General features: G+C 37.4%; 1 protein-coding gene across 1 annotated transcript; it reads left to right on the top strand.

Annotated features, from left to right (window-relative positions):
- The first annotated feature begins 3544 nt into the window (after positions 1-3544).
- On the top strand, positions 3545-27393 carry mapk15 (mitogen-activated protein kinase 15). Its single transcript, XM_051663040.1, has 14 exons — positions 3545-4058; positions 7173-7271; positions 8160-8189; positions 8725-8815; positions 9106-9236; positions 9328-9491; positions 9583-9722; positions 17455-17512; positions 19351-19488; positions 20285-20390; positions 20702-21029; positions 25802-25905; positions 26148-26291; positions 26717-27393. The coding sequence occupies exons 1-14, from the start codon at positions 3990-3992 to the stop codon at positions 26906-26908; spliced, it is 1794 nt and encodes a 597-aa protein (XP_051519000.1). The 5' UTR covers positions 3545-3989; the 3' UTR covers positions 26909-27393.
- The last annotated feature ends 58 nt before the right edge of the window (positions 27394-27451 follow it).

The raw sequence follows: 27451 nt of genomic DNA, 5'->3' as shown, positions 1-27451 counted from the left end.
CTGTTATTAAAAGTAATGCTAGCTTCGTCAGCTTTGGTTTGCTAGTCTCTAATACCCACTGGATCGTGATTAAGTTTGTTATTCTGTCTTTTTCTGCTTTTTGAATGATTCAAACATCTCCGTTGGTAAAAATTCAAAGTTTTAGTCTGAAATATGTGTCTTATGTGAGAAATTTAGTTCAAAGTCAATAAACACCTGACGCGAGCGTCGCGTCACGTCAAAAACAAACATGTTAATGTATCAGTGAAGCTGCCTGCTGCCACTGAAAGCATCCGTGCAATCGTCGCAAATCTGTATTGTAATAATGTGTGAACTTTGCCTGAATTCTTTTTGTTTTAATTTTAACCCATCCTCTGAAAAAAATAAAAGTACAATCCACGGAATGTAAACACACTCATGACGTCATCACACAGTGCAAATTATGACATCATCATAAGTGAAGGGCTATAGCAATAGAAACCTACCTCTTCTAGTCGTGTAGCTGCACAGCTACTGGGTTAAACACACTTTAAATAAAAACTGAAGACAGGGGATTGCCTTTGAAGTTTTTGCTGGAAGTTAATGCACTACTGATTTGTCATTTTCAAATTTCACAAGACTTCTCATGTTGATCCCCGACCATGCAGAGAGGCTATTTGCAACATGGACCTTGAGTTTTAAAGACAAAATCCTGTGCTTTGCCAGCCAGGAAAGGAAGGCTCAGGAGCTTCTCTCCAACATAGACAATTTGCCTCCAGGTACAGTTGGGAATACAAGAGCTGATAGTTGTTGCTTAGTATAATGACAATAAAATTACTAAATGATACAAAATATTAATCTGCACAGAAGCCCAAGGTGATGTTGCACTCAGACTGCTTCCTGTGATCTTGCCAACCCGTCTACAAAAGTGGGAAGAAAATGTGAAGTCTTTCATTGAATTCAAGCATGTAAGTAATGTAGTACTGCACACATCACTTTGCAAACCATACTAACAGCAACCTAAAATGGCTAAATACATCAATACTCATCTCAAACTACCTTGTGCAAAGTGTCAAATGCTTTACTTGTCACAGCTCAGAGTCAGAACAGGACTCAAAAGCAATACTTGGAGACAGGCAGGTAGGATCAAATTAATTACATTACTATAGATCGTCAAGAGGTGTTCACTCAGTGAAGGTGAACAAATCAGGCAAGAAACAGGCAGACAGAAATCAGGAACAGGCAAGGTCAAAACCAGGAAAACGGGAACAAATATGGAACACTGGAAAGCAAAGACTGAGTAGTTTATTTGACGATCTGGGAGAGAACAAAAGGAATGGGCCTGTGTGAGTGTGAGTGTGTGTGTGTGTGTGTATGTGTGAGTGTGTGTGTGTATGTGTGTGTATGTGTGTGTGTGTGTGTGTGTGTGTGTGTGTGTGTGTGTGTGTGTGTATTATATATATATAAGGGATGGTGATTAGGAAGTGAGGGACAGGTGTGCAGGTAGGTGGTGAGATCAGGTGATGCAGGGAGCAGGAAAACTGGGGTTACTGCATGGTAGGAGAGAGTGGCATGGCCTGAAATGTAGGAGAGTTAATGGCATGAAGAGACGGGGTATATGAAATGAAAGACAAGGTGATGAAATGACTATCTGGTCCTGGACATTGTGACATTACTAATTTCATGACTTAAAAGACTATGCTTATGCAAATTAAAGGTAAGTTGAGTCAGATGCGTAATATATAAAATAATGATGATGATTGATATTGTATAATAATGCTGCATGATGCATGTATAGTGCGTTGTATGTTCTTCTCATGCATTCATGTAAGTTTTTCTTCTGTTTTTAACAGGTTGGGACCAACATGACTGAATACTCGGGGGAGGCTGAGATCGCTAAACCCATCCCCTTTGTCCTTGGCCTCAGAGACAAAAGTCAGTGCCATCAAGCCTTTGTTGTTGTTGGCAGACAGGCACTACAGCAAAACACTCTCCTTGGTGCTGTGGACACATGCTTAAACTTTTTTTATATTTTGGACATTCATTTCCCAAAGCAGTGTGCATCAGTGTGGGAGTTTCTGCAGACCGTTGCTACAAACTCCCAGGAACAAAATCCCCTTCAATAAAACTGCTGCGTGGTTATTTGTCATGCTAATCAGTACTGGAACCACAACATTTGTTATGTGAGTTTGTATAAAGAAGAAAGTTGTCAAACCTACCTTAATAATTTGTATATATATTTTAGTCTTTTTAGCTGTCTGATGCTCCACTATCTTCACCAGCTGGTTGCAGACCTAAATTTGACCAAGCTGATAATGCATTTTTATATTTGTGCCACTGTGTTCTTGTGCAACTCTATGTTTACCTTATTGTATTAATGTTATTTTACTTTTGAAACAAAGCTATTAATGTTTTTTTTTTTTTTTTTAAGATTTGTGAACAGAAATTTGATGAATTGAGATGGTTTATATGCTGTTTTATTGTTCATTGAGAAGGGAAATATAATTATATGCTTTCTCTATGAAATACGCTTTCTATTTTTTGTCTGTATATAGTTACAGTAATGGAAGGTAGTAAAATATGAAACTATGACATACTTTGCAGTAATGCAAATTCACAAAACTGCAGAATACTGATAAGGTCCTTTCAAACCCTTCATACACAGCTTGAAACACATTACCTACACACTGGGTTGTTGCAACCCAGCAAAAGATTATCACTACCCAGTGTGTATATATATATATATATTTATATATATATGTATGTGTGTGTGTGTGTGTGTGTGTGTGTGTGTGTGTTGTGATATATTTGTTATTCACACCATTTTGTGTGCACACAAAAACCAACAATATCTAAATTGTCATTGACAATTAACAAATTGTTTGTTCATCTGCAATACATTTATTAGATGTTTCCTCAATAGGACATTCAGCAGATGTCTTTGATACATTTATGGTTTAGAATGTTTGTAAATTTTATCTTTTCAAGATGTTTAGCAGATGTTAATTAAAATGTGATGCTTTCCAGATGAAAAGATCTAAAACAGACATCTTGGAGACATATGTGTGTTTTTTGAAACAGCACAAATGTACACGATCGCAAACACCATGTGTAATTTTTCCTAAATTGTTCAACTTTGATATTGCTTGGTCAAAAATATAAAATGATCAAATATTGCAGATATTTGCAGCTCTGGCAAAGCCGTAAAAATATATAGAAATAGTTTTATATCTTACACAATATTATCAACATTAAACAATTATTAAACTGTCCCTCCATGACTTTTTGAATGGTGAAGGCTGGAATTGTATGATGGAACTTCTTTAGAGTTGTTACAGTGACCTCAAAATGTAGGCAGACAAGGATTCATTGTTTTTCAGGATTACCTGGTAAAATAAAGAGTTTCTAGAATAATCTTCTAAATTGTGTCAACTGTTGTTTTATATGTTTATTAATAACTAATTCACCATCAGTAGTAAGGAGGACCAGAGTAGTATTGACTTATCTTGAATGCTGTAGAAAACATGCGGCTCCTTTAAGAGATTGCGTCCTCCAGGCAGAGTTGCGTCTCCAGGGCGACAAATAACAACAAACCGAAGCGATGCGCAAATTTCCAGCAGGCTATCTATTTTTTTTTGTGAGCGATCGCTGTTATTAATGGTGAAATCCAAACGGCACAGATATTTAAAGTAATTTTCAACACATATTTGCGTGAGACATTTATGGCAGGTTTAGCATGGAAAGCACATAGCGCCGTTTAAATATGTGTCTGGTCAATAGTGATTAAGATTAACTCGTGATAAATTCGTATTTATAGTCTTATTCTGCATGTTACGTACAGCAGGAAACTTTTGAGTAGGCCATAGGTATTGGAGTGAATTCAAAAGTTCTTATTTTAAGTGAGTAAATCTGTTCAAAGGTCAGGTTTTGGGAAATCCACAAACAGCAAGAGGTGAAACTAATGTTTCTGTTCCTACCATGATCAGAACACATTAAGATTTATCTTAAGCTGTACAAAAGAAAAATACATTATGGACATCACAGAGGTGGAAGAACACATCACCGTGAAGTATGAAATCAAGAGAAGACTTGGAAAAGGGGTAAGTACTTTACTATGTTTTAAAAAGTCTGAGTGCCAACATAAACCTTAAACGTAACTTCCGTCCAAGGTAATGGTTTGCTCAGCTAGGTTTTTTTATTTGTGTTCTGTGTGTTACATGTGGGCCTGTTAAAAATAAGATAATCTTAGAGCTGTGTTTTCACCACAGTGCATCTCAATGGTCATGAATTCGCTGTAGAAACCAGACAGGCTACTTTATAAGAAGAAAAAAGCAGTGTTTGGACTTAATCTCCCACAAAAAACACAAAATGGGCTACTGTTTCCATTTATGCTGCCAGGTGGTAACCCTGTTAATTCATGCACATTTTAATTATACCACATTAAGGGATAGTTCACCCAAAAATTTAAATTCTCTCATAATTTTCTCACCCTCATGCCAGATGTGTATGACTTTCTTTCTTCTGCAGAGCAAAAATTGCGATTCTTAGAAGAATATTTCAGCTCTGTAGGTCCATACAATGCAAGTGAATGGGTGCCAAAATTTTGATGCTCCAAAAAGAACATAAAGGCATTGTAAAAGTAATCCATATGACTCCAGTGGTTAAATCCATGTCTTCAGAAATGATATGATATGTGTGGGTGAGAAACAGATCAATATTTAAGTCAATTTTTACTTAAAATTCTTCCTCCTGCCCAGTTGGGGGTGAATGCATGAAAAATGTGAATCACCATATACACAAGAAGAAGAATGTGAAAGTTAAAGTGAACACTGACCGAGCAGTAAAAATTTACTTCAATATTGATCTGTTTCTCACCCACACCTATCAAATCACTTCTGGAGTCATATTGATTATTTTAAGTTTCCTTTATGTGATTTTGGAGCTTCAAAATTTTGGCACCCATACACTTGCATTGTATGGAACAAAAGAGCTGATACATTCTTCTAACAATCTTAATTTGTGTTCTGTAGAAGAAAGAATGTCATACACATCTGGGATGGCATGAGAGTGAGTAAATGATGAGAGAATTTTCATTTTTGGGTAAAGTATTCCTTTAAGGAAAATGAAGGATTGCAGCTCTTAAGTAAATGGGACAAAGAGTGATGTTTTAAGTAAAATCAGATATTACATAATGAGTTTTTCCTAAGAAAAAGCATTTAGGAGAAGATGTCCATAACATTGCCAGTTTATTGAGATTTATTTTAGAAACAACAACAGTCATCATGTTTGCCAAAGTATAAAAAAAAACATTGAATAAGCTGATACTCAACTTTAAAATTAAAGATATTAATTATTTTCTTTTGCTTCCTATGTTGATTTTGATAAAGACAGTTCTAAATGTTAAAAAAATTAATAGGCCTACTGTAAATTAAGGTTTCTATGTCAAATGGTTTTCTGTGGTATTAGACTAAGCTTCTTTTAGATTGGAAATGTCTGACAAACATAAAAGATATGGTTAAAATAAGATGAAATCTTTACACACAAGATGTGTATGCCAAGAAAGGAAGGGGCACCTTCACGATTAATAATGGCAAATATCATCTCAATTGTCAATATAGCAAATAACTGGAAATTGCAGTGAGCATAAATGACTTAAAGGTGCAGGATGTAAGATTCAGAAACCCTTGTTATTAATGACACCTTTGGCCGTTAAGTGAACTGCAGCCAGCTACCTGTTGCTCGTGCTCGCGCTCGTGCACACACTCCATAGGGACGCGAGTGAGCGAACATCGACCAAAACAATGACGTAACGTACAAAGAGACTGAATTTGATTCACCGGCATCATGCTGACAGATGAGGCAGCATAATTAAAATTACACAGTTATGATTGTTTCACTACAAACTTTGAGACTGCATATTATATTTGACTCTCCAGTGCTGGAACAGGGCTAAAACAAAGGGTGGATATAGGTCTGACTATGCAAGACTGTTGTTTGAAGTAATCGCTTTTCTTTGCATGATACATTGACTGCATTTATACGATAGCCTATGTCGGCGTTAGCTAGCTAGCCAGCTTTGTCAATAGCTGTTAGCTAAATTTGGTGGTTTATGACAGTAGCTATTTATAAAATAGACTGTACATTATAAATATGTTGACACAATTCAGTATTGATGTGATTCCATCATAACTGTCATTTTGATATATCAATGCACTGATTTTTTATAATAATAGATTGTATATATTTTCTGTATAACCAAGTTACGTTACACTAATGAATGGAGATTTTTGCATTATCTTGAACATTGTCTAGCATTCATTTAATGTGTTATTGTAGTTTACCTTGCTGAATAATTACAGATGAACATTATGTCAGTTACTGTGAATCAGCATACCTGACTTTTAGTATAAAGAGAAGATCGTTGAAATTATTTGAAAGTTACGAAGCAAGATAGCTTGCAATTCGTCAGCGTTAGCAGGCAAGATCAAGTTAGCTAAAATTACACAGATCAGTCCTTATGGCACTATATTTCACATGCTTTGCAGTTATGTAAGCTTACCTGTCCAATAAGAAGAATGCAAATTCAGGGTCGGTTTTGATCCCCAAAACTGAACGAAGGTCCCTCCAGGAATCAAATGCCCTGCCGGTGTTCACTCTAGTTTTCGCTCGACCACGATCACGTTCCCGCTTAGCCAGATGGGATTCAGTAGATACATTTAAAAAATTTTTTTTGGCTTACTCTAAGTTTGTGTACGAGTCGGTGTTGTGCTGGGAGCCGGATGTTTGCTGGATTCCATCTCTAAGATAACATTACCTAGTGTTGCAGACTGCCTGTTGACGCTGTTGAATAGTGGAAGAGAAGCTACTGTATGAGGCAAGGCTCTCGGGAGCGCGCGTAAATATCACATCCACTGGATTTTCCCGGCAAAAGCGACCCACTCCCTTCGCATTAAAATCAGTCTACAGGCTTTAATAGGCAACCTAGGAAGTCCGATAAGGGCTAATTTTTTAAGTTGTGTTACAAGCCGTTCACACATTGGCAAAAAAAAGGCGAATATTACATGAAAAATGTTACATATTGCACCTTTAAAGATCTAAATGAGGGTTTGATGGCAATCCTTCCTTGACGACTGATCAGTAAGTTATCTTTTGTCTGTTTTTCTTCAGTGAACTATAAATTGATTACATTGTTCTTTCTCTTCCATTTCTCACAGGCATATGGTATTGTTTGGAAGGCTGTGGACAGAAAAACAGGGGAGACCGTTGCCGTGAAGAAAATATTTGACGCCTTCAGGAATCGAACAGATGCTCAGGTTCCAAAAAACAAAAAAAAAGAAGATTGATGAAGTGCAAGGGATTGACTGATATGGCAGCAGAATCTACTAATCTATACTATTAGTTTTCCAGGTTTAGTGTTTAAAGACCCCATAAAATCAAAATTGGAGTCTGGTGTCTTTTAGTTCATGACTGTTAGCTTTGAGATCATCTATATGCTAGTATTTTCCTAAAGGCTCAGTCACATTTACCTTTGCATGGCGAAAGTCCGTGCAATGGACTTCCGCTGGCAAAGCATTCACCCGGTGGATTTCATGTTTGGAAAACTTTGACTGGCGGGTTTGCAGCATTGACCAATAGGAAGTTGCTTCGTGTGGCAGTGACCTTTGAGTGGGCAGTGCTTCATACACAGCTACACTGAATATTCACAATAGGCAAGGATATGATTTTAGCTGTGAGATTCTTTTTAACTTCCAGAGTTTTAAGTGCAGCATTAAAAAGATGCTGCTTAGCAATTAGTTGTTTGTTGGTTTCACATGCACTCAGCGTTCATCCATGCCTTCTTCACCCGTGGAATTTCGGCATGCAAAGGTAAATGTTACCGTACCTTAAAAGATGGAAATAATATTAATGACCCATCTTGCACTCACTAATTTTGACCAATGAAACACTTTCTAAAATCTCTGCCACCTAATGCTGACTAATAACTAGTAGCAAATCATGTTCATGGCTGTAATGTAATTTAAAGCCTATTTGCTGTTTAAAAAAAGAGATGAGCCCATTTCATAGGGGATTTGACCAGTTAGTCCAACAGCATATATATATATATATATATATATATATATATATATATATATATATATATATAATTAAAACTGTCTGTCAAATCCACATTTGTATGTTTTTTTGTTTCTTTTTTTTTATAGAGAACATTCAGAGAAATAATGTTTCTTCAGGTAAGAATATTTCCTTTGACTGTACCTTGTAATCAAAACATTTTCTTGCTAAATAATATCAAACCCTTAGTGTGCACTTACATGTATGGAGCAACAACCATACCCAGAGTAGGCCTACCTGTATTCTCCTCATGAATAGTCCACATCCTTTACTTTTGAAATCCTTAATGGACAATTCTTGTCCAAACATATGAGTGTTAAGAATTAGAGTATTTTCCCATTGAGATGCACTGTGGTTAAAACACAGCTATAAGATTGTCTTATATGGTAGCAGTGGTAGCTCAGCGGTTAAGGCTCTGGGTTACTGATCAGAAGGTCGGGGGTTCAAGCCCCAGCACCGCCAAGATGCCACTGTTGGGCCCTTGAGCAAGGCCCTTAACCCTATCTGCTCCAGGGGCACCGTATCATGGCTGACCCTGCACTCTGACCCCAGCCTAGCTGGGATATGTGAAAAAGAAGAATTTCACCATATATGTGCAAATGTATAATGTGTGATAAATAAAGAAAATTATTAATTATTATTTTTGCTTTGCAGGAGTTTGGGGACCATCCTAACATAATTAAATTACTGAATGTAATCAGAGCCCAAAATGACAAAGATATTTACCTTGTGTTTGAATATATGGGTAAGACATCATTTGTGTGTTCTTTGATGCAGTTAAACTCACTTATCATTAGATCAGTACATTTTACACCTGTATGCGTTAATTCTTCTATTTATCTGTGGATTAGAGAAGCAATATATAAAGAAAATAAATTCAATGTACCTGTATAACATAGGATAAAAATAATTCAATGCAAAATTCTTGAGTAGAAATATTGATGCTTACAGCAGGGTGTAGGTGGTCATGTGATTTTGTATCAAATCTAAAAACATTGTGAACTGCATTCAAACCAACCATTCTTTTCTTCTCAGACACAGATCTACATGCAGTAATAAAGAAAGGAAATCTGTTGAAAGACATTCATAAGTGTTATATAATGTACCAGCTTCTTAAAGCGACAAAATACCTTCATTCAGGCAATGTCATACATAGGGACCAAAAGGTATGCCATTGTACAAACCCATAATATTGTAAATTTTTGCTTACAAAATCAGTGCTGGTTTTAATTATTTATGCCTTTGTATCTGCTATAGCCATCCAACATGCTACTAGACTCAGATTGCTTTGTGAAGCTGTGCGACTTTGGCTTGGCAAGATCCCTTTACCAGATCCAAGAGGATGCTGTCAATCCCGCCATGACAGAGTATGTAGCAACACGATGGTATAGAGCCCCTGAAATTCTACTGGGATCCACTAGGTACTTGGCCCCTAAAATATATATTTTTTTAAGCATATTAAAAGTCAGAAATCACATTACATTCAGCTTGCTTCTGGATGTCAATGATCAGGTACACTAAAGGTGTTGACATGTGGAGTGTGGGATGCATCCTGGCAGAGATGCTCTTGGGCAAGCCGCTCTTCCCTGGGACTTCAACCATTAATCAAATCGAGAAAATCTTAAGTGCCATTCCACATCCTTCAACAGAGGGTGAGTTTGTCTCTCACATAAGGCTTGCTCATTCAGACAACAACAAAAGTAACACCTAAAGACGCAACTCCTCTGTTAATACACTTGTATTGTGGCACTTTTCATGTCTCCTTTGGATGAATTGCTTATGTTGTAGCATTTCTCATTTGTTAGTTTTTTTGAATGAAGGCATCTGCTAAATGAGTGGTCTGGTTATTTTCTTAATCTGCTCAATGCAACTTCGATGCATTGCACAATTTTACAGTTTTATTAATAAATTCAGCAGGCTTACGTCTTGAATGTGAGACCAAACCTTGCATTTCTTGAATTCAAGCAGATGGAGGGCTATATCTGGGGCCCGTAAAATGAAAATGCGAAGACAGAAACTAAGAATAAAAGTGATATTGTTAATATATTTTACATTTGCCTTTGAACATTTTAATTTGATTCATTAATTATTTATTTTTATAGTTTTAACAGTGGTATTTGTAACAGGACCATAGGAAACACATGGAAGCATGGATCTTCTTCACTACCATGGTTAGATGTAACATGATTTCTATAAAACAAACTACGGAATTTTTGTAATTATAAACAGTAGACCTGAGGCCTGTACCAGGAAGGTTTGCTGAACGAACTCAGGGTTTCAGGATTGGTTTCAGGTTGACAAATTAAAAACAATCCAATCAGGCTTAAATGGTACCATGATGCAGCTCGTCAACTTTTTTTGTCAACTCAGGCTTCGATTCTGACTTTAAGATTAGACACACAACCAATCATGTGAGAGAACGCGATTCACTTCTCGCGAGAGATGGGGATTTACCTCTCTACTGAAAGCTGATGATTATGAAAATAAGAATTTAAATTAATTTTAACTGTGCAAAAGACATTGTTTTAAAAATATAAAAAAATGTAAATGCATTTACACTGCTCAAGAGTTGAGCATGAAATCATTTTATCTTAAAACACACGATTTACACAATACAAGGGATAACTGTAAAATTATGAAGCAATTAAAGACATTTAAACCACAAGAAGAAACAGCAGCTGCTACGAGAGCTCAAGAGGACTGCTGCAAACTAATTCTTAATGTGATAAAAACAATATAAAACAGCTGGTATATCAATGCGTAAGTGAATTCATATAGGCCTACAACAAGAACACACAGGCTTAAATGTATTTAAAATATAAAAGCTTTTATATTTCTTTAAATTGAAAACTTAATATATCATTCAAAACTATTACAAATAAATATAAGCTACTATTGATTACAAAACAAATAGAGAGTATAAAATGAATATTCTCCCTAAGTTTATTTCCTTTTTTCAAAATCTACTAGTTAGTATATCAAAAACGTGTTTTAGACAATGGAATAAACTACTTTGTAAATATATATGGGTTAATAGGAAACCTTAAAAGTCTTAAAATTTTTAAGTTGTCAAAAAGGCTTGGAGGGCTAGAATTCCCAAATTTAATAAATTATTATAGAGCTGCCCAAATTCAACATATATTGATTTGGATGAACGAAGAATCTAAAGTGAAATGGAGGAAAATGGAAATTTATCAAATGTGGGATCCTATTAGTATATCCCTGTTCCTGCCCAAGCAAAACAACACATTTAAATCAATATATAATATTTGTATTAATAGTACTTTTAGAATTTGGTTTGAAAAAAAGAAAGGGGGGGCCTGGGTAGCTCAGTGAGTAAAGACGCTGACTACCACACCTGGAGTCACGAGTCTGAATCCAGGGCGTGCTGAGTGACTCCTGCCAGGTCTCCTAAGCAACCAAATTGGCCTGGTTGCTAGTGAGGGTAGAGTCACATGGGGTAACCTGCTCGTGGTCGCTATAATGTGGTTCTCGCTTTCGGTGGGGCACGTGGTGAGTTGTGCGTGGATACTGCGGAGAATAGTGTGAAGCCTCCACACGTGCTAAGTCCGTGGTAACGCACTTAACAAGCCACGTGATAAGATGTGCAGATTGACTGTCTCACACGTGGAGGCAACTGAGATTCGTCCTCCACCACCCGGATTGAGGCGAGTCACTACGCCACCACGAGGACATAGAGCACCTTGGGAATTGGGCATTCCAAATTGGGCAAACCTAGCAAAAAATTATGAGCTTCCAAATTCACCATTTTTTTTATTATTTACAGGTAATTAGATATTTATTAACAGAAGTTAAAGTAAAAGAAATAAAAAACAAATGCATCCATTAATAAATTATATAATTGATACATACAATACAACTAATCCAATAAAAATGTTAGGAATTTTAAAGAGTACACTTGAAAGAGATTTATAGGACAATCTGAATAAAATTGTATGTAGGTGGGAGGATGAATTAAAAATATAAATTAGTCAGCAAGACTGGGAAGAAATATCATATAATACATTCCATACTACTCAATCCAGTGTTTGGAGGGAATATGCTTGGAAGATAAAAATGAGACGCTGTTCAAAGTAAATAAAATAGCATGGTAAAAGGGGATTGTTGGAGAAATTGTGGAGAAAAAAACGCTCATTACCGTCAAATTCTATATGAGTGCTTTAAATTGACAACTTATTGGAATGAAGTCAGGTTAATTTAATATTTAACTGCACAATAGAAATACATCCAGAAAACCTTATTTTGGGTAAAATGCCATTGTCCTTAATAAATAAAACTGAACAAAATATATTTAGGGTAATCAGAATAGCAGCTTTGAAACAGATTACAAAAAAATTGGCTTAAATTAGATCCCCCATAATTACAAAAATGGAGAGAAACAATTTCAGAAATATACCAAATAGAGAAAGTAACATTTCAAATTAATAATAAAAGTCTGGAATGTGAACATAAATGTGATTTGCTTAAAATATTCTAAATTAATTTGGATAGATTGTTTCCTCCAGATTCTTGATTTTCGAACAAAATTAGTTAAAATATGAGGTATGATGTCCTATCTCATTTAATATGAAAAAGATGATGCCTTAACTTTCTTTCCACTTTATTTGAAATAAAATATAACATGTAAATTAATGAATTACACATGTTATTTATCAAATATGTTGTGAATGTTTATTTGATATGGTTATTCAAATAACATCGTGTTTTTTATTTCTCTTTCTTGATGTACAATTTGTACATTGTCTTTAGTAAAAAAATAAATAAATAAAAAATGCAAGAAAACAAACAAAAAAAAAAACCAACATAAAAATGGCTACTATTGATTTATTAAAAAGTGAGCACTTGGAATACTGTATGCAAAAAATGTATATGCAATAATAAAATGTATTTGTTCTTTTTATAAAAGACGTATTTTGTGTACTGCTTATATTGCTTATTGCTTATATTATTATAACTTCAAGTAAAATACTGTATGGTCATCTCCATGAAAGAAAGAAGAGGTTTGGGTGGCATTCACCTTTCCTAACAATCCTGAGCTTTTAATATTTAAAAAATGATTATTTTTTGCAGGTATCATATCAGTCCATCTTACTGGCTGTTTTATGGATAGCCTAATATATTTTGTTTATATTTTCAAAAATATTTTTGCTATGGCTCTAGAGGGTAGATGAAAAGCAATTATATTTTAAATAAAATACAACACTCTATCTGCTGAAAATCTACATTTAGATTCTCAAATAAATAATTTATCATGAAGAGTCGATTTTGTGGATTTCTAAGATTTTATTTGTAAAGTGTGCTTTAAGAGACAAGGGGGAGTGACTTGATTGCATCAGAGATGTCATTTTACTCACAGCTGATTGGTTCAGCATCTGTTAGCAATCTGTAATCCAGAACAAAACCTGCTATGGAGCAGGTTAGCCGTGTAGCATAAGTTGCTATGGTGATGGACACCACTAAAAGCCGACCAACTTTCATGGTGCCTAAAACCTGGGGTTGAGGCAAACTAATCTAAAACTTACCTGGCTAGCCACCGAAACCGGCTTCATGGTACAGGCCTCTACTCTAAACACATGTAAAAACAATAAATACAAAATATAAATAGTTATAAGTTGTAACAAAAATGAATTATATTCCCTTACTCCCCTAATGTAGCCTATGACAAGTTTAATAGAGCTGAAGTAGTGATATGATAATATTTATTATCAATCTATTTCTGCCTAAAGTGCAGTTAGTGTTACTATAGTAAATTCAAGGGTGGTGATTAGAGGTCTGCACGGGCCTTAAAATGAAACCCGAACCCAACCCTTACTCGAGACCGTGTGGGCCCGAACGATACCGTCAGATTTTAAGCCCGAACCTGACCCGAACCCGAAATCGCTTTCTGTCTAATTTCTTATCCTAGCAAGTACTGTTACAATAGGCTATATTTTATGTAAGCATATAGGCAACATTTATAACAGTACTGAAACAGTAAACATACACAGTTTTAACAAGGTACAGCCGCCCCAAAGTACACTAGAGCATAACGGAAAAAAGCATTGCCTTACCATTTATGCGCTGAAACTTCAGCTGGTGCAGAACAATCAGGAATAATATGAAACAATGCAACAGTCCCTTCTATGCAGCCTGAACTTGTTTAGAATGTTGAATCTTTGTGACAACTGCGCTGAAAACAATCTAGACGCAGCCCAAAGAATGAAACAGAGCGCAGGTGTCTCAACATGCGTTTTTTTGTTATTAACATTTATTATTGATTCCAACAAAAACAAGAATAGATTTAACAACAGAATTATCCTTACGGAATCAACTTATAACATCAAACATAAAGCTCTGGACCCTCAACCAAAATTCTTGGATCTTAATACATCCCCAAAAAACATGGGTTGTGTCCCCGTCTTCTGATTGACATCGCCAGCAGGTGGGTGTGTCTTTAAGACCAAGCCTATACAACCTAGAGTGGGTCCAATAGAATCTATGCACAATCCTAAATTGCATCAGACGCACCCTTGCATCTCTAGACGCAGATGTGACGTTTTTTAGGATCCTAGCCCACACTCCCTTCTCCAATACCAAGTTTAAATCTTTCTTCCATAATCTCTTGAGAGAAGTTGAAGCTCCATCCCCCAGACTCTGAATTAACAGGGAGTAATACATTGATGCCTCATGACTTTTTCCAAAGGCAGTAATCACCTTTTCCAGAGTATCTGCCACTTTAGGGGGGTGTATGCTTCCCCCAAAAATAGTACAGAGCAGGTGGCGCAGCTGTAAATACCTAAAGAACTGAGATCTGGGAATCCTAAAATGTTGAACTATATTTTCTAAAGATCTCAACACTCCACTCTCATATAGGTCACAGAGCATATTAACCTCCCTCACAGTCCACTCTGACCAGCAGAAAGGGGACTTATTAATACGTAATTTTGGGTTCAGCCATATGCTCGAAGCAATATTTAAATAAATGTCCAAATGAAACATTCTGGACACTTTTGTCCATACCACATGCAAATGCGATATAACGGGGAGTGACTTAAGTTTTCCGGTTAGTTTAATAGAAAGGCTTTGCAATGGCAAAATAGGGGCAAGAACTTCCTGTTCAATACAAAACCAGGGAGGGGCTCACTCAGGTGGAAACAACCAATGAGCCAAATGTCTGAGACTGAATGCATAATAATAAAACTAAATCTTGGGTAGGCCTAGCCCACCTTTGTCAATTGGCCTATGAAACTTATTGAAATGTAATCTGGGACGCTTACCATTCCAAATGAAGGACTTCGCTATACTATCAGCTTGAAATAAGAGAGGGGGACATCTACAGGGAGAGACTGTAGCAGGTTGAATAGTTCAATTTTGGAATACAAAATGTAATGAATCCCACCTGCCCACATCGCTCGAAAACCTTTTTATTAAGGGGTCAAAATTAACTCTAACTAAATCACACAAATTTGCTGGGAATAAAATGGCCAAATACTTAATGCCCTGTTTGGGCCACTGGAAGGCGCCCGGCTGAAAAGCCGTTACTGGACACTGTCAGAGCCAAAGCTTCGGATTTAGACCAATTGACTCTGTATCCTAAAAACTTAGAAAAGGAATTAATAATTCTGTGGAGGCAAGGCATAGATCTAGTGGGGTCGGAGACGAATAATAAAATATAATCTGCGTAAAGCAAAAGCTTATGCACCATACCTGGAAAATCGTCTTCCTTTCTTAACACAGCTTCTAATGGTTCCAGGGCAAGACAGATCAGTAATGGCCTATCCAGAGTAAAATAATCTGTTTGTACCACCGCTACCGGGTGTATATAAAGTAACTTAATCCATCTAATAAAAATATTTCCGAACCCGTATATTTCCAAAGTCTTAAAAAGATAATCCCATTCTACCATATCAAAAACCTTATCGGCATCAAGTGAGATGGCAGCGACCGGAGTCTGATCATTCGCCACTGACCACATGATATTGATGAAACGCCTAATGTTATCAGAAGAGTTGTGGCTCCTGAATAAACCCCACCTGATCTATATGTATAAGAGATGTCATAACTTTAATTAATCAGTTAGCCAAAATTTTTGACAATATTTTAACGTCTAACTGGATCAGGGAAATTGGATGGTAACTCTTATACTCGATTGGATCTTTGTCTATTTTTTAAAAAACAGACTGATCTGGGCTTGTGTCGTGGTTGGCGGAAGCATTCCATTCTTTAATGATTCCATATAAACTTCTAACAAAAGTAGAGCCAGTTCTGTAGCATAAAATCTAAAAAAATCAGCGGCAGAGCCGTCTGGCCCCAGATCCTTGCCTGAAGGCAAGGCCTTAATTACCTCGCCATGGTCCTCCAACGTTTTTGACAATTTTAAGTTCTTTTAACTTGACATGGTGTTTAAACAGTGCTGCTCCTGTGCGAGACAAGAAGAAAATGCGTGATGCGGTGCAAATGTTAAAGACATTCATCCAGCATGTGTTTAAACAATGGGAAAACAGAACAGACCTGCGCAAAAACACATTCGGTATGAACGGCCCTTAACTCATCCGTACGCGCGTGTCTGTGAGTGAGTGCGCGAAACAAGTTCAATAAGCCTGTTTATTTTTTCATTAATTACAAACTCAAACCCAACTCGAACCAGAAGTCCTACTTGAGAAACTGACCCGAACCCAGCCTTAAATCCGTCGGGTTCTCGGGTCCCATCGGGCCAATGTGTCGGGTTGCAGACCTCTAGTGGTGATGTAGAATTCTGTGCCGAATTCAAATGGTTTCCGCTTCTCGTGCCTTGCTTCTCACTGATTCTCTCAAAGCTGCGAGTTTAACAGCTCAAGCTTTAAGAGCTTTGCACTCGCGCTGCTCAGTGCATTGAGACGTATCCATCTACAGAGCCATACAGGTGCATTAGCTGAGGTTGTGCCTCCACCTGTGTATTTGACGCTGCTAAACCAGATACTTCAGATGTGTCGCTAGACTTCAGAATCAGATGAACCATGGTACAAATGCTTGCCAAACTGTATAATTGAGAACCAACTGATATATTCCAAGTCTAGATAACCGTTTTAATGCAAAGAGGAACTTGATGAATGAATTTGATTATTTTGATTATGACTGATAAATGCCCCCATTTGTAACCTCCCTCTCTACTAATTTGCTCCAGCACCCCCTGACATCCCTTGAATGCCCCCATTGAGAACCCCTGTGCTAAATGAATATTTGTAAATGCAAAATTAACTGTTATCACAGATGTTATACAGTGAATTCAGAGCTAGTTCAGTTAGTTTAATTATTTATTTCAATTGAAAATATGCCAACCTTCACCAAGGGGGGTTAGATTGTCTTTTTAGCTATTCTCCATTGCCCTTAATGTATTTTTTGTAGATGTATTGGCCATCAGATCAGAGTATGGGGCTTCTGTGATTCAGAGAATGCTGCTTAGGTATGTGAAGTTTTCTTAATTTTTAACCAAATTAAACTATCTCAACTAGGTCATAGTTCATTCTATACATAGCTCTTAAAGGAATATTCCTGGTTCAATATAAGTTAAGCTCAATCGACTGCATTTGTGGCAGAATGTTATCACAAAAATACATTGAGTCGTCCCTCCTTTTCTTAAAAAAAAAGCAAAAATCGAGGTTAGAGAGGCACAATGGAAGTGAATGGGGCCAATGTTTGGAGGGTTTAAAGGCAGAAATGAGAAGCTTATAACTTTATGAAAGCACTTATATTAATTATACTGTTAAAAGTTTTGTATTATTTGAGCTGTAAAGTTGTTTAAATTGTTTTAACAGTCATTTTAGGGTTTACAGCATTATGTTTTCATGGCAACAAAGTTGTTAACACGCATATTGTTTACGTCTTGTGACTATACTTTTTAACCAGTGAGTATTTTTTTTTTCCGATTAACACTTTTTATTGATTCTCACAAATGAAACAGAAAAGCAAAAATATATACACAGAATCAACTTTTAACCCCCATTATTCCCTTTCCCTTTCCCCCTCCCAATCCCCAACCTGACCCTCAACAAATATCCCTGTGGTCAAAGCCTGAGTATATACACACACACACACAAATGTATACAAAAAATAATGTTTTTTTAAACAAGTAAAGAATTCCACAAAGGGTACAATTTACAAATTCGACCATAATCATGTTTCTCTCCACATGGTTCTCACTAAGAGCCTTCCAGAAAGGTCAAGTATTTGTCCCATTTCTTACCATAGATGTCTAATCTACCAAACTGTTTGTATGACATCTTTTCAAATGCTGCCACCCTGCCCAATTCGGTGAACCATTCTTGAAATGAGGGAGTGCCTTTTAACTTTCATCCTCTAAGGATTATCTGTCTACCAATCATTACACTAGTTTGGACCCAGCTTTTTGTATATTTGTCACCTACTTTAATAACCGCCCCATCACCCAATATACATAGTCTGGGGTAGAATTAAATTTGTGTGTCTAGAGCCTCACAGATAAAATTCTGGACTCTTACCCAGATTTCTTGAATCTTAGCACAGAACCACAGAGCATGGGCTGACAGCTGACATTGCCAGCAGGCAGCTGTATCATTTAAACCAAGCCTAAACAATCTAGAGGGAGTCCAGTAGAAACTATGCCAAATCTTAAACCGAATAAGGCGTACCCTTGCATCCCTAGACATAGTTTTAACATTTTTTTAAATTCTTTCCCACTCCCCATCCTCCAATACCAAGTTCAAATCTCTTTCCCATAACCTTTTAAGAGCTGTTAAGGCTCCATCACCCAGACTCTGAATCAACGAGGAATAACACTGACGCGTCATGACTCTTTCCAAAGGCTGTGAGCACCATACAAAGAGTGTCTGCAGGCTTAGGGGGCTGTGTACTACCACCAAAAATAGCACAAAGTAAATGGCGCAGCTGTAAATACCTGAACAATTGAGACCTAGAAATCCCAAATTGCTGGGTTATATTTTCAAATGATCTCAAAACAAAATTTTGGGGAGGCCTTAACCTCATTTGTCAATTGGTCTATGTAACTTAGAAACAGTGAGTATTTTAACGTTTACGGATTGGCCCCATTACTTCCATTGTAAGTGCCTCACCGTTACCCAGATTTTTGCTTTTTTTTTTTTTTTTAAGAAAAGGAGAGTTGAGTCAAAATAAATTGTGTGGTAATCAACGTTATGCCATAAATGCTGTTGATTGAGATTAATTTATACTGAACCTGGAATATTCCTTCAAGCTGACTTTGAATTATAACACGGATGTGGATGTTTGATGTGGATGTGTGTTCAGACCACAGGTTCCATTAGATGAAATTCTGCCGCCATCAGTACCACCTGATGCCCTTGATTTAGTGCAACGCCTGCTTGTTTTTAATCCAGACAAGAGACTTAATGCAGAGGAAGCTCTGCAGCACCCGTATGTGTCCAAGTGAGTTGACTTATTTAATATTTAAACAGTCAACATGAAATCAAAAAGGACCCAGTTCCTTAATACATGTTCCTGGTCTTGTTGTGCATGACTCTTCAGTATACTGTGTTCCAGTGAGATTATTTTTGTCTTTGTTTTCTTTCATCAAAATGTTATAACTTGCTCCGCCTCTGAAACAACTTTTCTTTTTGGGACACATTGACATCACATTGGTTAATGGTAACCAATAATCAAGCAGCTATTTAGGCATTGTTTTAGACTACTGGTGTAGGTAATGTCTTTTTAGCCTTTTTAAAATCTTGCCAACAGTTAATGCAGTAATTTAATGCCACTTAATGTTAATGTAATAAAGGTTATTATGGCAACAATAGCAAGTAATAATAGATTTGACAAAGAAGTGTTACCACTGAGATATGTCGAGATGTTAGTGGTGTTTCAGAAGGGGAGCAGTCCTCCAAAATCGACTAAAAACTCACATTCAGGTCTAGATCCATTCTGGTATGGAAAGCCCACTTTTCATCTAATCAATTCCCGGTGGATTAAATCACAATAAGCTTTTGAAACCGCCCTAATATTTTTATTTTTCACCTCTACATACATCACATTACAGAAGTAAAATAGCTGGCAAATGCCCTTTCATGTCCACTGTAAGCACATTAACATATGATCCTTTAGGAATAATTATAAAACTCATTGGGTCATATGATAATGTAATGATTAACTGAATTAATCATTGGATAGATGATGAATAATAAAGAAGTAAAAATATATTTCTTCTTTCTCCATTTCATGTAAGATTTCACAATCCAGCCCGAGAACCAAGTCTGAACTATGATGTCATTCTACCAGTGGACGATGATGTCCAACTCTCTGTTACTCAGTACCGAAACAAACTCTATGAGGTGAGCGGAAATGTTCCACTCATTACTTTAATTATTTCTTTCACAGAAATCACCGTTGTCCTGATGTGTGCACATGCTTTCTCCACAGAGCAGTCATAATGTTGTGAGTGTACACAGTCATGTGATTTCTGTGTTGTGTTAACAAACACACTGTGTTGTAGTGACAGAAATGTATTTCCTTCAGGAAAGGGCACAGCTTTGTTATGTAGCATTTTTGTCACATTGACTAAACACAAATAATTGGTTACTTAGCCTTATTTACAGTAATATCATAGCAAAAACTAAAATCTTCATCTTCTCAATTTCAAAAGATGATCCTGGAGAAAAGGACCTGTCGACAAATGCAAAAACAACCTTATTTCAAGAAAAAATTAGTGGAAACCACAGAAGTGAATGGAAACAGTGGAATGGACAAAAGCAAAGAAACAGGTGCTTTTCAGGGGGAAGGCATGCGTGGAGAGGAAGGAGATAATGAGAGGAAATCTCCCAAAGACAAGAGGAGCCATAATGGAACTGCACCGGTTATTGCAAAACCTCTCAGTAGGCCTGAGCAAACACGCTCAGCTATTGAGAACACCAGCCCAGCAGTGAGCCCCAATGCAGTCAAAAAGTCCTATAACCCCATCACACACATGCCAAGTGAGTTCTGTGTAATAGTGGCTGAATAATCACACTTGTTCACCATGTTAATAAACATAATAATAATGTAACCCTATTGATAGGCACAGTGTAATATATCAGAGATGAATTACACTTACACTTAAAAACAGGAAAACGTCTCCATTTACACATGTAACCTCGGTTACATGTGTAAATGTTAGATATTGCAGTGAACGCTTTGGGGAATTGCTTTTCCACGACCTAGTTGAAGCCTTGTATCATAACACCAATCTTATGATTGGCAATGGTGTTTGAGCCCCGCCCTTTTAGGCGCGCATTTGCCCTATATAAGCGGGCGCTCACACACCAATTCTTCAGAATTGTCTGACTGAAAGACAATGACGTATCATTCATACCTTGAAACTCTGGAGTAGTTGTGCAGCCAAGTTTGCAAGAGGTTACATGTGTAACCGGAGACGTTCCCTATCGATTCAGTTCATGAGACATTGCAGTGAACGCTTTGGGAACCATCACGGTGCACTACGTAACGTCATACCCTAAAATGTACCCAGGTAGAAACACGAAAATACATATATATATATATATATGAGGTCACAGGCACGTCGAGCGGTCAATTATTAATATGCCTTGTGTATGAAAAATGAATAACCCCACATGGTGAAAACAAGACGGGAAGTTAATCGTAGTCTGAGTATGTATATGAATCATATAATACACACAGTATAATTAACCCTTCATGCCCAGAGGTAGGGAGGGAGGTTTATTTTCATTGGAAGTATCACTTGTGACGTCTAGTGGGAGTAAATTGCATAGCGGCCTACACAGGCAACTGCATAAATTATAACAGGTAGCCCGCCCGTAATAAGGAGCTCGGCTTTACCCACCAGGTGTTGGAATAGTACGTTTTCTGGACAGAGAGGACTTGTGAAGTGATGGATGCCCTACTAGGTTATAAAACCTTATGAACATGTTCTGCGAAGACCATCCTGCTGCAAAATATATATACTGTAGGGATACACCATTTGTCCATGCCCACGAAGAGGCCATGCCTCTAGTTGAATGTGCCTCCATGCCAATAGGGCAATCACGCCCTGTGATTCATAAGCGAGGGCAATCGCATCAACGATCCAGTGAGATTTGTTTGGAGACGGAAATGCCCTTTGTGCATCCTCCATAACAAAGAAAGAGCTGATCTGACAGTCTAAATTGGTGAGTACGTTTGTAACAGATAAACAGACAGCTGCAGTTCCTCTGGCTCTCAGCGGCCGGCAGCAATCCCTCCGTCCCCAGTCAGACTGCTGCGGCTGCTCCCCTGGTGGATGGCAGAAGTGAGGACTCCGCGACAGCGCATCCCTCCTCCACTGATTCACTATGTCAATATGCCAAATACCTCAACACCGCGCTCATTAACAGAGGGCCGGAGGTCATCATGTGCATACTGCACTGGCAATGATGCTGCGAGGGAAGATCGAGGGGTCGTGGAGCTTGCGCTGGCGCGAGATCCACCTCGCATTCCTCCATATCTACTTAGCGGCCCCATCGTGCTCAACAAGTTCACTCTAAGATTAGGGATATCAGTCTTTGTTCTAATTAAACACCCACAAATTCCTCAAGTTTACACGTTGGGGCCCATAACTGTTGGTGCACATGAGAAATTCTCCTCGTAGGTGAAAACTTTGAGTAGCATGCATCAATAACGTGTATCAGTTCGTACATGAAAGTACTCACGCAACCCCTGGTCCAGTTGAATAACCAGCAACTCTGCAAAAGAGGTCCTTGGCATGTTATCACATGTGAATGAAGAACGCCACAAAGATGCACAGGCAGAGACAAAACGTGAAAAGGGCAGAGATCCACTCCGATGTACGTTTAGCTATTAGCAATCACCACCGGAACTTTTCCTGGCCTGGTGATTCTCCGCCAGGCCGAGCCTCGATGAAATTGAAGGAAACTCGCTTTTAACAGTCACTTGTTGTTCTGGAACTTCTTATTCCTCAGAAATAATGCTTCGTGAAACATAAAGTAACTCGAACTCACAATAAACCGAAATGGTGATGGTAACTGTGAGCCTCACAGTGGATTCTTCCAGTTATTCAGTGGAAAACTCACTGATAGATCCTTCACGATACAGCAAAGTTACACAGTACAGTTTTGCTGCTAAACTCTGCATAAATTGATGCAGAGCAGTCCTCACTTTTCCTCCATTTCAGCTGTGTCCTTCATATAACTCCCGAACTTGTTGCTTTGACACCTGTGTCTGCCCTCCCCCATAAGTTTTTTCAAGACCCCAAATCAGTTCTGATTGGCTCGTTTCAGCTGGTCAGCCCTTCCATTGGTCAGCCGATTATGAGCCATTTGAAGCAGTGACAATTCAAACATTCAAATATAGCATTCATATACAATATAACCCTTTACAGTGAACATATTGAGTGAGTGGACTACAATAATAATAATAATTTAGATTTAAATAAATAAAATCGTTGTTAAAGGAAGGCCAGTCAAAAAACATTAAAATACATAGTATTAAAAGTAAAGCCACAAGATTTAAACTTTATACATGTTGGCATGAGTTTAATGTGATAGAATCACTTTCATGTTGTCTGTGTCCAATATAAGTCCAATATTTCAACTGTAACTTCATAAGCCCCCAAACTGTAACTTTTGGACAGAACGCACAAGGATTCAAGAAAGGGATGTGACGTTACTATCTACAGTGGTGTGAAAAAGTGTTTGCCCCCTTCCTGATTTCTTATTTTTTTGCATGTTTGTCACACTTAAATTTTTCCGATCATCAAACAAGTTTAAATATTAGTCAAAGATAACACAAGTAAACACAAAATGCAGTTTTTAAATGAAGGTTGTTATTATTAAGGGAAAACAAAATCCAAACGTACATGGCCCTGTATGAAAAAGTGTTTGCCTCACCTGTTAAGACATAACTTAACTGTGGTTTATCACACCTGAGTTCAATTTCTCTAGCCACACCCAGGCCTGATTACTGCCACACCTGTTCTCAATCAAGAAATCACTTAAATAGGACCTGCCTGACAAAGTGAAGTAGACCAAAAGATCTTCAAAAGCTAGACATCATGCCGAGATCCAAAGAAATTCAGGAACAAATGAGAAAGAAAGTAATTGAGATCTATCAGTCTGGAAAAGGTTATAAAGCCATTTCTAAAGCTTTGGGACTCCAGAGAACCACAGTGAGAGCCATTATCCACAAATGGTGAAAACATGGAACAGTGATGAACCTTCCCAGGAGTGGCCGGCCGACCAAAATTACTCCAAGAGCGCAGCGACGACTCATCCAAGAGGTCACAAAAGACCCCACAACAACATCCAAAGAACTGCAGGCCTCACTTGCCTCAGTTAAGGTCAGTGTTCATGACTCCACCATAAGAAAGAGACTGGGCAAAAATGGCCTGCATGGCAGAGTTCCAAGACGAAAACCACTGCTGAGCAAAAAGAACATTAAGGCTCGTCTCGTTTTTGCCAGAAAACATCTTGATGATCCCCAAGACTTTTGGGAAAATACTCTGTGGACTGACGAGACAAAAGTTGAACTTTTTGGAAGGTGTGTGTCCCATTACATCTGGCGTAAAAGTAACACCGCATTTCAGAAAAAGGACATCATACCAGCAGTAAAATATGGTGGTGGTAGTGTGATGGTCTGGGGCTGTTTTGCTGCTTCAGGACCTGGAAGACTTGCTGTGATAAATGGAACCATGAATTCTGCTGTCTACCAAAAAATCCTGAAGGAGAATGTCCGGCCATCTGTTCGTGACCTCAAGCTGAAGCGAACTTGGGTTCTGCAGCAGGACAATGATCCAAAACACACCAGCAAGTCCACCTCTGAATGGCTGAAGAAAAACAAAATGAAGACTTTGGAGTGGCCTAGTCAAAGTCCTGTTGAGATGCTGTGGCATGACCTTAAAAAGGCAGTTCATGCTCGAAAACCCTCCAATGTGGCTGAATTACAACAATTCTGCAAAGATGAGTGGGCCAAAATTCCTCCACAGCGCTGTAAAAGACTCATTGCAAGTTATCACAAACGCTTGATTGCAGTTGTTGCTGCTAAGGGTGGCCCAACCAGTTATTAGGTTTAGGGGGCAATCACTTTTTCACACAGGGCCATGTAGGTTTGGATTTTGTTTTCCCTTAATAATAACAACCTTCATTTAAAAACTGCATTTTGTGTTTACTTGTGTTATCTTTGACTAATATTTAAACTTGTTTGATGATCGGAAACATTTAAGTGTGACAAACATGCAAAAAAATAAGAAATCAGGAAGGGGGCAAACACTTTTACACACCACTGTATATAGCACAGTTTACTTCAGCAAACTCCACCTAAGAATTACATTGGTAACACATAACATTTTTTTATTTAACTTAAAGTAGTTATACTCCTAAAAGGATGATTGAGACACTTTACGGCTCCAAGTTTAAACAAGGTTTTTACAACTAGCTTTAACTGCTTCACAATTCTGTTTTGAAACGCTGGGCCCCATAGACTTCTTGTGTAAGTGCTGTAAACGCTTCTGTATTTTTGCTCTTAAAAAAATATATATTTTAAATGATTTTCTCTGCTAATCAACATTATGCCACAAATGCTGTCAATTAAGCTTAACTTTTATTGAACCCAGAACATTTCTTGAATGTGCAAATAGCTCAATGTTTTTGGTCATTGAATGTCTTGGTTTCCATATTTATGGTCATTGAAATCATAGAATAAAGTACACATTGGTCAGTCATAAAAGATATTTGTTTATTTTTTTCAAATGGTTTAGTCAAACCACACTACCCTGCAGGAGTACCTCATCTTCACCGAATCGGAAAGAGGATTCAGGATACTGGAAGTGTACTACCTATAGATGGGGCTAATTGCTTTGTGGTAAGTCCTAAGGACTCTCCTGACATTCATTTTAGAAATGGGTTATACTCTAATTTAGAGATGTTTTAAAAAGTTATTATGGTGCAAATATTTTTGTTCTTAAGCTTTTTATTTATATGAATTTACTTACTTGTAACACATTTATTTTTGTTTCCAGACATTGAGTAATATTAATTGGCTGGTCTCTACATACCAGATGTTAAAGTGAATTTGAATGTATAGTGTTTCTTTGTTTCCATCAGGGTGTAGACCAGCGTGGTCGTTCTGCTCCTGTGACACGCACTCGCTCTTTCTCTCTCACACTAGCACAGCCCCAAAATAATCCTTTGCTTCGCAAAGATGAACCCACTGTTTCCCCTGGGCTATGTGTCACCTCTGCTCGCCTGGTGAGTAGGCCATCTGACAGTCTTTTTTTCCACAATTAATGCCAATCTGGCTCAGGTTGTATACTGATGCTTTTTTTGTTTTGTTGTGAAATCAGTGTTTCAAAAATGCATAAAACTCATATGACTCACTCTTGTTGACCATGACCTGGGACCAATTTATCCTGCCAACACAACCCATTGGTTTAGTTTTAAAATATGTAATAAGATCAAAAACAGTGCTACATATCATGATACATTTGATACCTATAAGGAGGTCTTACCAGTTCTAATGTCTCCATGTTACTTTGTTCCTTGTTTTCATGCTGTGTCTAGATGTTTTTTTTTTATTTTTTAATATTTGTCTCAAATAGGTTGCTTTCATTACTTGGTAGCTGTCTCATAAAATATTTTTCTGTTTAATGATGTCTTGTTTTCTGATTGTACAGAACCATCGGTCTAATTCGCAGTCACGTGATGCCAAGCCTCCTCCAAGGTTTAGCAAGAAGGTGTTCCAGAGTAATTCAAATGTTTCTGCAGCTGGAGATCCTCGCGCCAAACTAGGCAGTTACTCTCAGGCGTATGGGACTATCAGCAAGACCGGACTGGACAATCTTTTTAGGAATTACCACCAGTTTTAAAATATATGGTGTTTTGGAATCTCCCAGATCAAATAGAAATGACTGTCATTGAGTCTGTGGATTTGACATACATTTAACACATGAATGCATAACACAATCATCACATGCTGTGAAGAATATTGCCATTGTGGAAATCCCAGATTAGTGCTGCCAATGACATGATTCTGATCAGTTTATATTCAGGTGTCAACTTCTTGTTTGTAAATATGTGGTGAAAACATTGATTAAACTAAAAAATCTCTTAGAATTAAAAGGGCTTTAGGGAATAAAGAAATATATTTGAAACCAAATAATTTTTCAAATCAATATATATAGTTTCATATTGTTTTGACTGATACATTTGTGAACATTATCTGTGCTCACTTTTCTATACACCATTTTTGCTTGTTTGTTTTTTTTTTTTTTTTAGATAATTTGAATTATGTAAAGCATTGAATAACCACATTATACAAATTTCCTCAGACATTGAGTAACTACAATGAACCATAAATAGAAGACTTTAACACTAGAACACTTTTGTATTTATATTTTATTTATATATAT

This window comes from Myxocyprinus asiaticus, chromosome 30 (assembly GCF_019703515.2).
Source record: "Myxocyprinus asiaticus isolate MX2 ecotype Aquarium Trade chromosome 30, UBuf_Myxa_2, whole genome shotgun sequence".
NCBI classification, from domain to species: Eukaryota; Metazoa; Chordata; class Actinopteri; order Cypriniformes; family Catostomidae; genus Myxocyprinus; species Myxocyprinus asiaticus.
This window is presented reverse-complemented; position numbering and strand designations above follow the sequence as displayed.

What these genes read in the sequence shown, in the direction of transcription:
- mapk15 (XM_051663040.1), top strand. Translation starts at nt 3,990, where the DNA reads ATGGACATCACAGAGGTGGAAGAACACATCACCGTGAAGTATGAAATC. An exon ending in AGAGAAGACTTGGAAAAGGG is followed by an intron (nt 4,059 to 7,172) that starts GTAAGTACTTTA and finishes CATTTCTCACAG; the next exon opens with GCATATGGTATTGTTTGGAA. An exon ending in TCATACATAGGGACCAAAAG is followed by an intron (nt 9,237 to 9,327) that starts GTATGCCATTGT and finishes TATCTGCTATAG; the next exon opens with CCATCCAACATGCTACTAGA.